The 11,658-nt window shown below is 45.8% G+C and overlaps 5 protein-coding genes across 5 annotated transcripts; 3 read left to right on the top strand and 2 right to left on the bottom strand.

Moving 5' to 3' along the window:
• Nucleotides 1-95: 95 nt before the first annotated feature.
• Nucleotides 96-1,517, top strand: BO95DRAFT_518115 (PLP-dependent transferase; the record flags this gene model as incomplete). The annotated part of the gene is made up of 2 exons (XM_025591947.1): nucleotides 96-386; nucleotides 431-1,517. The coding sequence occupies 2 exons, from the start codon at nucleotides 96-98 to the stop codon at nucleotides 1,178-1,180; spliced, it is 1,041 nt and encodes a 346-aa protein (XP_025437696.1). The 3' UTR covers nucleotides 1,181-1,517.
• On the bottom strand, nucleotides 1,444-2,290 carry BO95DRAFT_373674 (non-canonical purine NTP pyrophosphatase; the record flags this gene model as incomplete). The annotated part of the gene is made up of 6 exons (XM_025583067.1): nucleotides 1,444-1,518; nucleotides 1,574-1,635; nucleotides 1,685-1,721; nucleotides 1,782-1,926; nucleotides 2,000-2,073; nucleotides 2,126-2,290. The coding sequence occupies 6 exons, from the start codon at nucleotides 2,288-2,290 to the stop codon at nucleotides 1,444-1,446; spliced, it is 558 nt and encodes a 185-aa protein (XP_025437695.1).
• Nucleotides 2,291-3,383: 1,093 nt separating this feature from the next.
• Nucleotides 3,384-3,944, top strand: BO95DRAFT_468032 (uncharacterized protein; the record flags this gene model as incomplete). Its single annotated transcript, XM_025589334.1, has 2 exons — nucleotides 3,384-3,464; nucleotides 3,534-3,944. 2 exons carry the CDS (start codon nucleotides 3,384-3,386, stop codon nucleotides 3,942-3,944), a joined length of 492 nt encoding a protein of 163 aa, XP_025437694.1.
• Nucleotides 3,945-5,157: 1,213 nt separating this feature from the next.
• Nucleotides 5,158-7,852, top strand: BO95DRAFT_507154 (glycosyl transferase). Its single transcript, XM_025591235.1, has 5 exons — nucleotides 5,158-5,709; nucleotides 5,761-6,193; nucleotides 6,261-6,385; nucleotides 6,428-7,170; nucleotides 7,233-7,852. Exons 1-5 carry the CDS (start codon nucleotides 5,394-5,396, stop codon nucleotides 7,725-7,727), a joined length of 2,112 nt encoding a protein of 703 aa, XP_025437693.1. The 5' UTR covers nucleotides 5,158-5,393; the 3' UTR covers nucleotides 7,728-7,852.
• Nucleotides 7,853-7,897: 45 nt separating this feature from the next.
• BO95DRAFT_507150 (TNT domain-containing protein) lies at nucleotides 7,898-8,985 on the bottom strand (the record flags this gene model as incomplete). The annotated part of the gene is made up of 2 exons (XM_025591234.1): nucleotides 7,898-8,592; nucleotides 8,973-8,985. The coding sequence occupies 2 exons, from the start codon at nucleotides 8,983-8,985 to the stop codon at nucleotides 7,898-7,900; spliced, it is 708 nt and encodes a 235-aa protein (XP_025437692.1).
• Nucleotides 8,986-11,658: the final 2,673 nt, after the last annotated feature.

Here is an 11,658-nt window from a genome sequence, read left to right as displayed (position 1 = left end):
TTTGCGACAAGGAAGCATCGCTTTCGAAGATCATATATGCCATTGTTCTTTGAGTACAACACCTACTCCGATTCTTTACAGAACACGTAGAGATGATGCATCGACCGCGGTACTCCGACTGGGTCGTATGTCTTGCGTGCAGCTCGACGTCTGCCTTGGACATCGCCTATCCGATCTTCTGCAACCGAGGAGATACTGTTCTGACTGAGTGCTATACCGCCGTGGAAGGAGCAGGTCTGCAGGGCATCCGAGTGCAGGGAGTGGCCATGGATGCAGAAGGACTGCGCCCGGATGCCTTGGACGAGATATTACGAATATGGGACACCTCGGCTTCCTCCAAGCCCCGTGTCTTGTACACGATCCCCACCGGGCAAAACCAGACCGGGGTTACTCAGGGTCTGGCTAGACGGGAACAGATCTGATCTATCAGATTGCGGAAACGCACGACCTGATTGTCATCGAAGATGACCCATATCACTTTCTGCGTCTGGGCATGCAGTTTGACGACGAGCTCAATGGGCAGGGCAATGGAGGTGATAGCGTGCTCACCGCCATCGACAGGTTTCAGGCGCAAGCAGTCCCATCCTATCTCTCGATCGATCGATCTGGTCGCGTTGTCCGCTTAGATTCAACATCCAAGATCCTGGCCCCTGGTCTTCGTGCCGGGTGGGTGACTGCCTCATCGCAGGTCATTCGCAAATTTGTGGCCTACCAGGAGGTCTCGACGGTGGGAATCAATGGGCCGACTCAGCTCATGCTTTGGAAGTTGCTCGATGAGACGTGGGGTCACGAAGGCTTTTTGTTGTGGTTGTCGAATCTCTCACGGCAGTACCAGTTACGTCGTGATATGCTGTTGCGGGCTTGTGAAAAGTATCTTCCTCGCGGACTTGTGTCCTGGAATTGTCCCCAGTATGGGATGTTTCTCTGGCTGCAGCTCGTTTATCGCCAGCATCCCTTGCTTCGCCACCAGACGACAATCGACTTCAATGTGAAGGCTTTTCCGGCCGAAAAGGAAATTCGGATCGTGTCGAGGGCTCTGGAACATGGAGTGCAGGTTACGAAAGTGTCATTGTTCTCTCCTAGCCCGAAGCGCCAGGGTATGTTCTACATCCGATCGACGTCTGCGGCTGCACTGGCGAAGGATTTGAGCGCAGGTATCAAGCTTTTGTCAGATGTATAGCGGGAGGAGTTTGCCTTGGAAGCCCACATGGTGTAGCAATAACGTGGAACCGGCCTGGGTCCTTCATTCTACTTTTAATCGATGGTAGAAAGCTAGGTATGTTTGGCACTTGACCGAATTGGAACATCGAAATTCTATTCTATCGATTGGGGACGGGCTGCTTGTTTATAAGTTATATATGGCTGGTGCACGCATATGAGCATTAGATCCTTTCGGGGTGGATCACGATTTGCGAAGACCAAGGCAAAGCTGGGTCGCTTACACTATAACGTCCCTTCATTCTGTTTCAACCACTCGCTCAACTTCTGCGCGGCGTTGAATCGATGAGACAGTCCATTCTATGTACTGTGTGAGCAAGACGGTGCCATCATGCGACGTTCTAGTTGTTCTTACCTTTTTGTCCACATCCATCTCGGCCAATGTCTCCCCGTCATATTCGAAGATGGGTTCCCACCCTGAATTGCTGTTAGTGACCGGGACATGCCAATTGAAGACCAAGCCTACCAAATGAGGAGGCCCCCCTCGCGGGAACTATCTTGCCCTGGTCGAGATGAGTGAATTGCCAAGCGATATGATCCCAGGGTAGTAGTGCAGTACTCACCAATAGCCTACCCTGGAAGAGGATTGGCTCCGCCCCTGGTCCTGGCGAATAGCCTATGGTACAAACGGCCTCTGCGGTCTTATCCTCAAAAGCAGCAAGCATCTTGTAGAGACCCTCGTTGCCGACGCTCTCCACAAAAGCTTTGCTGTATTAGTCGCAACACACCCATCAGTCAGCCTTTCCTACTCAAGCACAACAGAAATACAGGGCGGACAAACACATAAGGTCCCGGCAGACGGTTCAGAGCATGCATTTCCAGCGCAGAGTCCTCGACTAGGACTGGACCAGCAATCTATTGAATGGGGTCAGTTTGCGCCAGTCAAAGTTCGACCACTTCGGGGTACCTTCTCGGCGGCCACACGGCATTTTTCCCGGGTGATCTCTACCACGGTGCCTTGAATCTCGGGCAGATCGAGGTCGACTGAACTCAAGGTGACTGAGCTGCCTAAGATTGCATTGAGCTCAGAGATCTTGTGCCTATTCCCAGTGACCAGGGTGAGAGTTAGCATGATGAGTGTTTGGTGACTGTCTTGTAATGATAAAGTAGATAAGTACTAACAGAGTAAACAAAGTACGGAATAAACACTCACGAAAAGAAGCAGAAATGACTCACACTTGCCGCCCTTCACCGCCCGGTGTGAAAGGGGAGCCAAGGGCATCTCAACACCCTGGGAATGCTATTTTATACCCTCAAACAGGGTCAGTGAGAATAGCCATAGCTATGAGCGTAGGACAAGACATGCCTAAAATGACTGTCTGTCTCTGCGAGTCACAGGATTACTACCCTTGCTCACTCACACCTGTTGGGGAGGGGGCTGCCACGTGACCTTCATCGCGCCTTCACCTTCACCTGCTAGAACACCACAGAATTCATGATTGAGCCATTGAACGGGGGGTAACATGCCGGAAAGCACCGCTTGGCAGCATCATTGCTGGTTGGGACAGTAGCGGCAGGCAGCAGATCGTCGGTGGTGTCCCGCCATAGGCAGGTCTGGAGTCAGTCCGAGTCCCAGCAATCCTTTTTCTCTTCTCTTGGAAGGGTGGTGTCATTGAGGTGTCATGGGGAAATGGGAAGGGGAGAGGACTGTTGCGTTTCGGTGACGGTGACGATGGTGGAAGATCGTTGGTGGGTTGATTGGTGCTGTTAGGGCAGAAGAGTGCCGAAGCGCCTATCTTCGACAGCTGGCAAACCCCGGATGCAAGCCAGAGGAACCTGTCATTTGTCAATTATGCCGAAGCTTTCTCGCTCAACCAACAGAGCAATTGTGGAGATCTCAATGTCTCCATTGAGCTGCACCGAAATGCGGAGAATGTGGGGAAGAGCGGGGAAAGGAATCGTAGTAGGAAATACTTGTATATCTTTCACAGTGACCATGCCCAGTGTCAATCGAAGAGTAATGCGATAGACTGGCCAGGTTGGAGCTGCTCATTCAACCAGCCTCAAAAGGCTGTGTTCAATAGGGTCACGCGCGGAATGGCCCGGGTCGGGGGGGCAGCTGGCCGGTGGACCCTATATCTTGGAGCGACGTAGCCCCCAACTTCCCGTCCTGCTCTGCTCCCAACGCAGGACCATCATCTCTGCCAGATCCCTCCTCAATCCAAATGGTTCAGGTCAAGAAATCGGGCGACGTAGCCCCAAGCGATCCCCATGCCTCCAAGCCACGAGTTCAAGAGGGGAAACCCGTGAGGGATGCAGACACACAGCGCCTCGAGGAGATGGGGTACTCACAGCCGATGGAGCGAAAGTACTAGGTGCTATCGGTGCTGGGTGCAGCATATTCTCTGACCAATTCGTGGTGGGGAGTGTCTGCCTCTCTGGTAACTGGCATCAACTCCGGAGGGTCAGCCTTACTCGTCTATGGGGGCATTTTGCTGGCCCTGGTCTCCACAGCCGTGGCGGCAACTCTTTCGGAACTGGTCAGTGCCATGCCAAATGCTGCTGGACAGTCGTTCTGGGCCAGGGAGCTGATCCCTCGCAAATACGCTCGACTTGCCTCCTCCATCACCGGCTGGCTGGCCTGGTCGGGGTCAATCTTTGCGTTAGTTGTGCTCTGGGTTTATGTTTTCCCGTCTGTGATTGAGCAATATGCTGACGAGCAGCCTGTATTTAAAAGCTCTGCCAGTGTTGCATCGGGTGTTGCATCGGCCTGTGTAGGGTCTTAAATCCTGTCCCATCCAGCACTGTATGTCCTTTCTCCTCCAAAAGCCCGGACAAAGTTTCTGACAAATGTAGAAAAATAAAACCTTGGTACACGCTGGTAGCATACCAGGTCGTCAATCTCTTCTGTTTCTTCTTTAATATCTACGGACGAACCTTGTCCTTCGTCGGCAATGCGTGTCTTTGGACCAGCCTCGGTGCCTTCGTCGTCATTCTCATTGCGGTTCCCGCACGTGCTGCAACTCACACCTCCCCAAACTTTGTCTTCGCTACCTTCTCCAATGCTTCGTAAGTACGTAGGTTGGATTGTACCCACTGTGGATACGTGGGTGACGAACCTTTGCCCTACGAGCCCGATTTGGTGGACTGCAAGTAGCAGCCCGGTCTGCTCATGTTATTCTTTGGGAGCACAAGGTCATGCTTTTGAAAGATCACATACTCTCAAAATTCATTGACAGCCAGGAATAAGCAGTTGAGAACGAATGGCACGCCGGAGTCGGAGTGTCAAAGGCATATGAATGTTGAATGTTGTAGATGGAAGGTTCCTGGATTTTGACAGGCAGGTGTAACAGCCACCCGTTACTGTTCCAAAGCCTTGACTCTGCCTCAAATCCACCCAATCCACTGATTGGAAATGACATTCCAACTAGATAGCCAGCCTATGATGGAGCAATCCAATGGGAGCCTAGCAATTATGGAAAGTTGATCCATGATGACGAGGCCTCAAAAGGTTCCTGAAAATGGCCGTGGGTTACGTAATGCCATCCGTGGTTGCCGCGGCGCTTATTTTTTTCTTTCCGCTTTGGGTCATCCTTCATCTTCTCCCCTTATACTTCTTACCTCAACCTACGCTTCACGCTGTTTTGACCGGGCATATACGCGACAAAACGCAGCCCGTTATCGTTGATTGCGGTCGTGAGACCACGAGGACGAATGTGGTTCATCACTCGGTTCATGCCAATGATACACAATCTGAAGCAACCCCCCCGCCCTCCCCCCCGAAGCCGAGATGGATGGTCCTCACACCAAGACCCCACATGTACAAAGTATAGCAAGCGAGTCGGGCCCAGGCAATCATGTTCGCATACTAGCTTCAAAGCTAAGATTAGACTAGTTCTATTTCTGTATTGGTTCCCACTCTTCATCTACGCTACCAGATCTTGTAGTTGTGAGATGACGACTGCTGTCCGGCCCTCCAGGAATTGCGCACCCCGTCCACTTTGCGCCTGAGAAAATGCCAAATCAGCTGAGCCAAAACTTTACCGGCACCGACAAACAGACTTGAGGCCCAGAACATGACGCCTTGTTCAGGAACCGGGCCCTGCTTGTCCACGGTCTGGACTGTGCCGTAGAAAGCGAGACACGCCTTCTCATGATGTGTGCAATTTATACAGCCCGGTAAGCCTTCTCCCCCGGCTCCAGGAACGCAGTGGTCATCCCGGAACGTTGGATCAATGCCTCCTTCAAGTACTCGCGTGTCCGTGGTTGAGGATGTGGTTATTCCTGCCCATTTACTGGCTTCAACAACACCATCGAATCATCTGTGGAACAGCTCGCATTGTGATCGATCAAAGCAGGGCCCTATTCAGCAGGCAATTCAGACAGCCGCATTTGAAAGGAAATTCGGACGTCTGCGGCGCTCAGCGACTATTAGCGGCCACCAACCCCCAAAAATTAGAACAATGGCGAATACTCGACGTCTGAGCGAACCGCTGGGTGTATCCGAGCTGAGCAGCATCACTGAAATCCAATCACCATGCTTCTCCCCGCGTCCGGACTTTGATGCCGGTGCTGAAGGGGCACGTTCACCAGAACACCCAGTTCAGGTCAATGAGCAGATTGCCGATGAAGGTGTTCAATTCCCACACGATATCCAACCAAGGGACGGTTTGGGAGCTTCCAATTCGGTTCCCGGAACCCGGGATGGCGCATGGCCTCTTCCACCACGTCCCCAAAGCTACCGAATCTCTCGCATCGAAACCGGAACTCGGCCCCGTACAGCGCGACAGGCAGCACGACATAGCATCTATCATATCTACCAGAAAGCCAAAGAGCGGCGTGCCGCATTACAACGGAAATACTGGGCTCAGGTGTTGTTCGAATATGCTGTCTACCTGCTCCTGATAGCATTCATCTACTTTGTCCTCGTTGGTATTCCACTCTGGAAGGGTGCAGCCTGGTGGATATATTATGTGGTGCGCTTCAAATTTGTGATTCAGGGCGGTTGGGCGATTACGATAGGAGTTGCGTTTTTGTACGTATCCTGGTTGAGTCAGTGGTGGAATTGTGGAAAATCACTAACGCTCTCTCTTTCTGGCTAGCTATGCCTTCGAACCCTTGCTCGTCTCTTTCGAAAAGGATCCTCCTGCAGCACCAGAGAAGCTAGAAGGCCCCAATCTAGAACACAACCGGAAGACAGCCCAGGCCACAGCCCTACTTATTCCCTGTTACTAGTCGGCAAACATCATTGGACCTACCTTGGAAGCAGCCCTGCGCATCTTCCCACCCCAGAACATTTTCGTGATTGCCAACGGAAACGCTCCGGAGCCACTAGACAACACTGAGGAAGTTTGTCGTCCGTACGGAGTGAATCATCTGTGGTGTCCGGTCGGAAGCAAGATCATCGCCCAGTTTGTAGGCTGCTATGCGGCCAAGCACTTTCCCAACGTGTTGCTGATCGACGACGATTGCGCTCTGCCGGCCAATTTCCCGGTCGTGAGTGACCGGTTGAAAGGACGCGTACAGTGCATCGGGTATACTATCAAGAGCGTCGGGCCTGGATCATCGCGAGGGACGTTTTGCCAGCAGGCACAGGACTTGGAGTACAAGATCTCGGGTCTGCAGCGCGCCTTCGCGGGTGTTCTGGGCAGTGCTACATTCCCACACGGCGCCATCTCCTTGTGGCGCACGGACTTTCTCAAACAGACATTCCATGATCATCCCGGCTTCTCAGTGTCGGAGGACTGGTTCTTTGGGGATAGCTGTCGCCGGCTGGGCGGGCGCATCACCATGTGCTCGGCGGTGTTTGTCGAGACCGAAACTCCATCGGCGGTGTTCTTCAGCAGTGGTGGCTCTCGCGGAGGGTTTGGCGAGATGACCATCTTCAAACAACGCTTCATGCGTTGGAACTTCTTCTTCGTCAACGGGATGTACTTCAACATGAAGTATATTCTGTGTAATTGGAACCTAGGCTGGTGGGAGCTGGGAGCCAAAGTGTTCGTCTTTCAGGAGGTAAGCCGCGATTTTGCCTTGCCCGAGCCACGCAAGACTTTCAGCTAATGGCGATCAAAAAGGTGTACGAAACGCTCCTCTATCTTGTGGCGCCCTTTATGCTGCCCATCTCCTTCGCGGTGCGGCCGGCCTTCTGCGGGATCATGCTGGGCGCCACCAACGGCTTATACTTCCTCAATGTTGTCCTCTTCAACCTCATTCACCTGCGCAAGAAGAAGGAGTCTGTCAGCTGGACTTGCTTACTTGTCTACTACATGCCCTACAAGATTGTCTTGTTTCTGATCAATGTGGCCAGTTGCTACTGGTCGCTGTTCAAGTATGCCCGCTACTTTGCCAATCGTCATCCCAAGGTGATCGAGGATGACAAGGCGGTGGAGGTGGTGCTTCGTCTGGAGGAGACAATTCGCATGCCCTCAGAAGAGACGAAGAACCTCCCTGGGCTGGGGAGACGTTTCTCAGTCACGAAGGTACGAGCTCGGCGGCCGACGAATGCCTCGCAGCAGCCGTCCGTCAGCATTCGGGCGTCTGTGGTCGGTGTGGACGGTAATTGGATTTAAAATGGTAGGGGTAGAGTCTTCAATCACTGCTCGCGCTTTCACCATCCTGTTAGAACTCTCAATGGCATCCAATATGATGATTGTCCAAACACCCTGTCCGAAAGACCAGTCCCTGCAGATCCCACTCAACCACATTCAACCTCCTAGATGAAGCGCCCAATCACCTCAGTCTAATGGTACATCTCGTTCTCGCCCATCACAACCGCGTCCTCAGCCTGCATCCATGCGGCCGCCCTGTCCTCCTCATCCGACCCATCGTCCTCATAAGTCTTGGCCGCCACCAGCACCAGGGTTCCATTGTCGATCAGCGGTCCCAATCCCGCGGGAACATACCACTGCTCCCCACCACCGGGCTGACCAAACCACGGCAGCACCTCGCCATAAAAGGCCCAGAAGGGTCGCCGCACCTCATACTGCCAGTAGTTGTACAGCGTACTATCGTTGAAGATGTTCAAATTGCTAGGCGGGATCGAGCGTTGCGCGAAGGAGGTCTCGGGCGTGGCCAGGTACCCGCCGCGTGGGGACCCGAAACGATCGACTCGCGTGCCCACCTCCAGCGTGACATTCTCGGGGCACCCTTTGAACCCATCGTTCTGGGGGTAGTAATACTGCGTGTTGAGGTACGGCCCCGCGGTGAAGTTGGACCAGGTGCAGAGCCAGTCCCGCGGGCATTGGCTGTCCAGAGGTTTCCAGTCGATGAAGAAGTCGGTGAAGTTGCTGGCGGGCTCAAAGTTGGCGGGGCCCAACAGGCGGTTGTTGCAGATGCAGTACGAGCAGTAGTAGGATCCAGAGACGGGGTCCGTCGCGTTGGGGGTCACCCCGTCGCAGGGGTTTTGGCAGCTGGGCGGGTAGTTTTGGATCCCGTCTTGGTCGGGCGAGCCCCCGCGGGGTTCCAGCTGGCTGTTGGGAGAAGAGGTCGGTTTGTTAGGGGCTGCCTGGGTGAGCAGGCCAAATAGAGGCAGTGCTAAGCAGAGAAGCTGGGGAAGGCTGGTGGGCTGGGATGCCATTTTCTGGTGTTCTGTCGGGTGGCTTCACTAGGGCTGATGGAAGGATAGGGGAGCGGCCAAGCGGGTCTGACTGGCGGTGGAAGAGAAACGAGCAGGCGACTACATTGATCTCTTTATAGAGGTCTGCAGATGGTTGAAGACCGGGGTCTGTCAGGAGCATCTCCACAGCTAGAGCCATTCGGTATGTGGTTGCCCGTGACAGGAATTCGAGCGTGGAGCTGAGGAATGTTGTCCCTGCGACCAGGGCGCATAAACCAGACGAAGTAGCCTAGATACGAGAGATGCGCCCAGCAATTCGAAGCCTCACACCCAATGGTGTCTCGTCTTGTTTGTTATGCCCAGGGATTGCAGGGCGGTACCTTTTCCTAAAGGGTTCCGGTACATTGCTTGGCTGCAGACCAGACCACTAGCTCTTTGTCTCGATACGCCAGAGATGCATCATCGCTATTTTCGAATGCTGCAACAAATTTTGAGGGAGCTTTTACTCTAGTGGCAGCGGCCCATGGTAAGGTGGAACTAGCAAGAGGTGGAGTGGGTGCTCATAGACGCACAGTATGCGAGGTTGGAGATGCTCGGGCAGTTGGTTAGACAGTCAATGATGTTTATGGAGAGCCATTTCTTGGACCCAGTATGAATCTAGATGGATGACATTTAGTATTTGGGGTAGACAAGAGCCAAGATCGGCATATTTTTTGGTCAACTGTCAGCGGTGTTGCGTGAGGAAGAGCATGATTCTAGTACATAGCAGGCCAAGGGGGTCTGTATAGAGCCTTTTCTACTGTTAATAATAGTAGTATTTAGTTATAAAGAGTGATTATTGGTTATTATATAGTTGTGATACAGTTATAATATAGTTATAGTATAGTTAGAATATAGTTATAGTAGTAAAAAATAGTCTTAAAATAATAAATATTATTATATAATAGAAAGAGTATATTACAGAACTATATATAACTAGTATTAAAAATAGATTACTTAATAATTAATTCTAATATTAACAGTTATCTTAAATATTATAGAAATTTCTTATGGTTTATTTCTATATTAAATTAGTTATTTTTCTATTCTTTAACTATAGGTTAAGAAGTAATAATAATATTATTAAGATTTTTAAATATATAAAATAATATTTTAAAATATAAAAATAATAGAAATTTTTATAATATTTTATATAAAGTTAATATTCTATATATACTATATTAAAACTGTTAAAATTAAAAAAATATAAACAGATTTCTGTAAAAAATCTAATATAAATATTTTTTTAATATTAGAATCAGAGCTTATTAGAGCCTATTTACTTAAATATTTAAAATAAAAAAGTACTAATAAAGAATCTTTTTAAATTACTTATAAAGATTTTATAAGAAGAAATATAAAATATTAATAATTAAAATAGTATATAATTCTACAAGAAAGATAAAATAAAGTAGAATAATATTAAATAAATAATTAACTATAAAGTAGATAAGAACTAATAAATATTAATAAATATAATATAAAAAATATAAAAAATCATAAACTAACTATTTAAAAATCTTAATATAATTCTAAAAAAATAGTATTATATTATTATACTAGATTAGAATACTCTAAAAATACTCTGTTAAATATATTAATAGAAATATTTTAAAAATTTAATTTATTAAGTAGATTTTTAGTCTTCTAAAATCAAGTTATTTAAACAGAATATATTTTTTAATTATAGAATTATATTTATTTAGTAGAATATAATAATTTAAAAACTATAAATATAGCTGGCAGAGTTTTAAGATTAATTAAATTTAAATAAAAAAATTATAATTTTAAATATTATTAAATCTAAGTTATAGAAACTATCAAATCCGATCTATTTCAAAAAAATAGATTATAAGATTATATAGCGAGATCTAATTTGTCTAGATTTTATAAATTCTAAAAATAAAAATAAAAATAATTAGAGTTAAGATTTTAGATAGTAAAAAAATTATTTTATATTTATTTATATTTCTATTTTCTGCTTAATATATTATAGTTTATTAATAGTTTATACTTTATAGTAAATAATAGAAAATATATTTTAATATAAATATTTAGAATAACAAGATTTCGGAGCTATTTATTTTTTAAAACTAGTAATTTATTTATAAATAGTTAGCTAGTTATCTATATTATAAAAAATAAAATATATTATTATCAGATATAAATCTTTTCAGATTTTAAGATTTAAGTAATAAAATAATTATAATAAAATACTAAAAAGCTTTTTAACTGTATATAATAAATTAGAATATTATTAAAATTAGAATAATATAGTATATTAAAGTTGCTGAAATTTTTTAAATAATAATAGTATAAATCTAAATAATATATTTTAATAATAAACTTAGTTTAATTTACAAATAAAATATTAGAAGTAAAACTAAAGTATATTTAAAATATTTTTAATAAAACTAAGTTTTATTAGTCTTATATTATAAGACTAGCAGAAATAGAATAAATATTTATTTAAATTTAAATAATATTTATATCTAAAGATATTTAAATACTAGTAAATAAAATTAATAAATAAATCTAATAATTTTCTGAAGTACTACAGAGTATTTCTTTATATTTTTTAGATCTAAAATTTAAAATATAAAGTTTTAAAAACAGAGACTAAAACTCTTTTAATTTAAATAAAAAATATTATATAGTTAATTAAAAATAAGATTTAATAATAGTACAAGTAATTTAAGTAGTAATAGATAAGATAATATATTTTTAAATTAAAAAACTAAATCTATTTAATAAATAAAAAAAGACTTTTTATATATTTTCGGAATAATTTAATCTTAAAATAATACTAACTATATAAAAGAAAGTTAAACTTTAAGTTATATCTACTATTTTTTAGATAATAGTAGATATAATATCTAAACTTAGTACTATAGCTTTAAGTACTA

The sequence above is a fragment of the Aspergillus brunneoviolaceus genome (assembly GCF_003184695.1).
Source record: "Aspergillus brunneoviolaceus CBS 621.78 unplaced genomic scaffold BO95scaffold_83, whole genome shotgun sequence".
NCBI classification, from domain to species: domain Eukaryota; kingdom Fungi; phylum Ascomycota; class Eurotiomycetes; order Eurotiales; family Aspergillaceae; genus Aspergillus; species Aspergillus brunneoviolaceus.
This window is presented reverse-complemented; position numbering and strand designations above follow the sequence as displayed.